Here is a 3,196-nt window from a genome sequence, read left to right as displayed (position 1 = left end):
ATAAGCCTTCAATTGTCTAAACTTTTTCATGGCATTCTTGAGGAAGAAAATTCTGATATGCACGTACCTTGGCTAGAAAGAGGCCACATGTTATTGTAACTTAGATCCAAAGATTTAAGAACAGGGAGGGCACCTAAGGATCTTAAAATTTCTTTGTCAAATTTGTTCTCTCTTAAATTTAAATGTGTTAGCTTGCTCAGTTTTGACAAACAATTGGGTTCTGAAAAAAAGAAAAGAAAAATCCATTGTTAAATTTATCAACAAAATGCTAAAAGAGTGTCATATCATGTTAGTCATTAGGACAAGAATAGTAATATAAGAAAAATGCATTAATTAATTGAGCTATAAAGAATCAAATATGTTTTCTAGAAAAATAATTACCACACACCCCTATTACCATCCTCATATACGGGATAGGCATCAAGTTTTATAGTTGTAAGTCATAGGTATGCTCTCTTATCATATAAATATGAATTGTTGGCAATTGTATCTGCCTTTCTTATTTTTGAAGCCAGAAGTCAAGGCCCAAACGTTATAGGTGTTAGAAGTAGTTGTTTAAGAAAAGACAAAGCACCGATAATAGTAGCAACTATCAATTAATGAGAAAGGATGAGTAAGGGATAAAATTAAAATAAGTAACAATTTACAATTTAATTTAATGAACACTTATTTATAAGAAAAAACAAGTAATGAACTATATAAAATACAATTTATTCATTAAATTTTGTAATGATTGGTTGTTTTTGTCATCATTTCGTGTTCTTGAACTGGTTTATTGATCAACACACAAGTAAAAGCAATAAAATACTATATGTGTAAAGCAATTATTCAATAACCAAAGGAAACCAAAATAATTACTTGCGTTACACGTTCAAGAGTTGGACCCTTTTGACATTTAAAAAAAAGGATTTAGGCCATTTAGATGTGTACCGTATTGTAAATTTTTCAAAAATCCTTTTCCCTCTACCCCTATATTATAAGTTTTTTCAAAAATCTCATTCCCCTCTATCTCTTTATAAGATTCTCAATATCACTTCCTTTTTTTTTTTTTTTTTTTGGGGATCACTTCAAAAGCTACAATGTGAAATTCAAATTAGGTTATCAATTGTATCCTAAAAGAATATATGTTGACAACTTAATATTCAAAATTACTTTTACATATAAGAATATAAATCAAACTCTAAGCTGTCATCATATCAAAAAAAAAAAAAACTCTGAGCTGTCCATTCAAATGCACAGTAAATATTGAAGGCACACACATTTCATATTTTACTGTGCATTTTAGCCCAAATCATTTGCATGTATCAAGCATTTTGTTTTGCACTGAAGCATTCTGTGATCTTTTTAACATGAAGAAAGGAAACGTCAATAAAGGTAAAATTGGTTAGTAAATTTCTTTTTTGTCTAAAATTCTTCTTGGTATTTTTGAGGAACAAAATTTAAATATGGATGTACCGTTATTAGAAAGAGGCCCTTAAATTTTCTCACCCAAGAATCATGAAATTTCATTGCCAAAGTGCTTAAATTTAAGTGTGTTAGCTTGCTCAATTTAGATAAACTTCAAGATGTAAAATCTAAAATATCTCTAAATTTTGGGAAGTAAAATCCAAACACCCCTAAAAGTTAGGGGGTAAAATTCAAATTCTAAAAAATTGAGTGTAAAATCCAATCACCCCCTAACTTCAAAAGTGAAATCCAAATTCTGAAATTTTATGGTATAAAATCCAAACATCCAAAAACTTAAGGGTGCAATATTTACGCTTTTTCCTTTCTTATATGTCACGTGGCATGTTTTTATTAGATAGCCCATGCACGTAGGCCCAAGCAAAAAAACAGGAAAAATATATATATATATATATATATTGGGCCAAATTTGTTTAAGGCCCATAAAGCCCAGAATTTCCTAAGGTTACACGTTTTCAACCTTGGTCCAAAGGTTTCCATATTTTTTGGAGAAAATGGGCCCAAAGCTCATTACTAATATAGAACGTGTTCTAAAGCCCAAGTTGTATCACCGCATGACTTGATGGACTCGATAGCCCATAATTGATCACAACACAATTAGGCATAGGAGTCCAAATCTCGCACGTGAATTGGGCTTAAAGGGCCAAACATCTACTGCTTCACATATTGGGCTTTAGGGACCACAGGCCAAGTCCTCATCTACAAATAAATAGTAAAAAAAAAGGCTATTGAAGGCAAAATCCTACTCAAGAGACTAAATAGGCCATTTGGGCCATTGAAATGTCTGAAAATAAAAGCATGAGCTCACATACCTTCATTTTTTAGCCACCCAAGAATTCCATTGGCAGATAAATCAAGATTTCTTAGCTTTTTGAAAGGCTGCAACAAAGACACTTTTAGGAGCCAACGATTATAATAACTCTGATTTATTATACTGGAAAGTGAGAGCTCGATCACATGACCAGTGATGTCATTGCATGTGACCCGCTCCCACCCACAGCACTCACTCCTTACATCGTTAACCCATGACGGAAAGAGGTGGTTGGTATGATTAACATTGGATTTTAAAAAGGTTTTCAATTCTAGCAGACCCATCCTCTCTTCCTCAAGACAAGCCCCGTGTTCATGAATTTGAACGATAAGAAGTAAAGCCCAAAGTAAATACTTCACTAAAGACCACCCCATTGAGAAAAATGATTGAGAAACACCTATTTTCGTTTCTAGCAAAATCTTCTCTCGTGTGGGAACCCAAGACGGAGAAATTGATCACTAGTCTAGGGTCTTATATAGAAAAGTTTAGAAAAAAATGACAAAAACTTGCTTGAGGTTTAGTGAACTTACACTTTGATCCTCTTATTTCTAAAATTATTATTATTATAATTTTTTTGGCTTATTATCATTTTCAAACTAGACGTACGTCTAGTTTGAAAGTTTGGCTAGGCGAAGTCACAACTCGCAATGTTCATCTAATCTTTCTTTTTTAAAATTGACTAGTTTTCATTTGCTAATGGAATCCGTTATGTGCATTTAACAACATAGTATATTGTATATACTATACTATATATTATACAAATAATATAAAAAAACAGAAATCCTCGCATGGTTCTAAGAAACTTTTATTTGAGATAAGTACAAAATTTTAGGACTCATTCGGTAAGAGATTTCTAATAACATTGTTTAAGTGTTGTGAAAATAAATATGAATTAAAAAATATTATGAAAATACATACTAT

At 31.6% G+C, this 3,196-nt stretch overlaps 1 protein-coding gene across 1 annotated transcript in view; it reads right to left on the bottom strand.

The window, feature by feature from the left end:
- LOC112019890 (receptor-like protein 15) overlaps window positions 1-2,737 on the bottom strand; it is a gene marked incomplete at its 3' end in the record, with an annotated part of 12,479 nt that extends 9,742 nt beyond the window's left edge. Inside the window, 2 exon segments of the mRNA XM_065774426.1 lie at window positions 30-220; window positions 2,277-2,737. Of these exon segments, the coding sequence (XP_065630498.1) occupies window positions 30-220; window positions 2,277-2,649 (564 nt within the window).
- Between the last annotated feature and the right edge of the window lie 459 nt (window positions 2,738-3,196).

This window comes from Quercus suber, unplaced genomic scaffold (assembly GCF_002906115.3).
Source record: "Quercus suber isolate HL8 unplaced genomic scaffold, Cork oak 2.0 scaffold_92, whole genome shotgun sequence".
In the NCBI taxonomy this organism is placed as follows: Eukaryota; Viridiplantae; Streptophyta; class Magnoliopsida; order Fagales; family Fagaceae; genus Quercus; species Quercus suber.
Note: the sequence above shows the minus strand (reverse complement) of the source record. Positions and strands in the feature narration are given on the sequence as shown.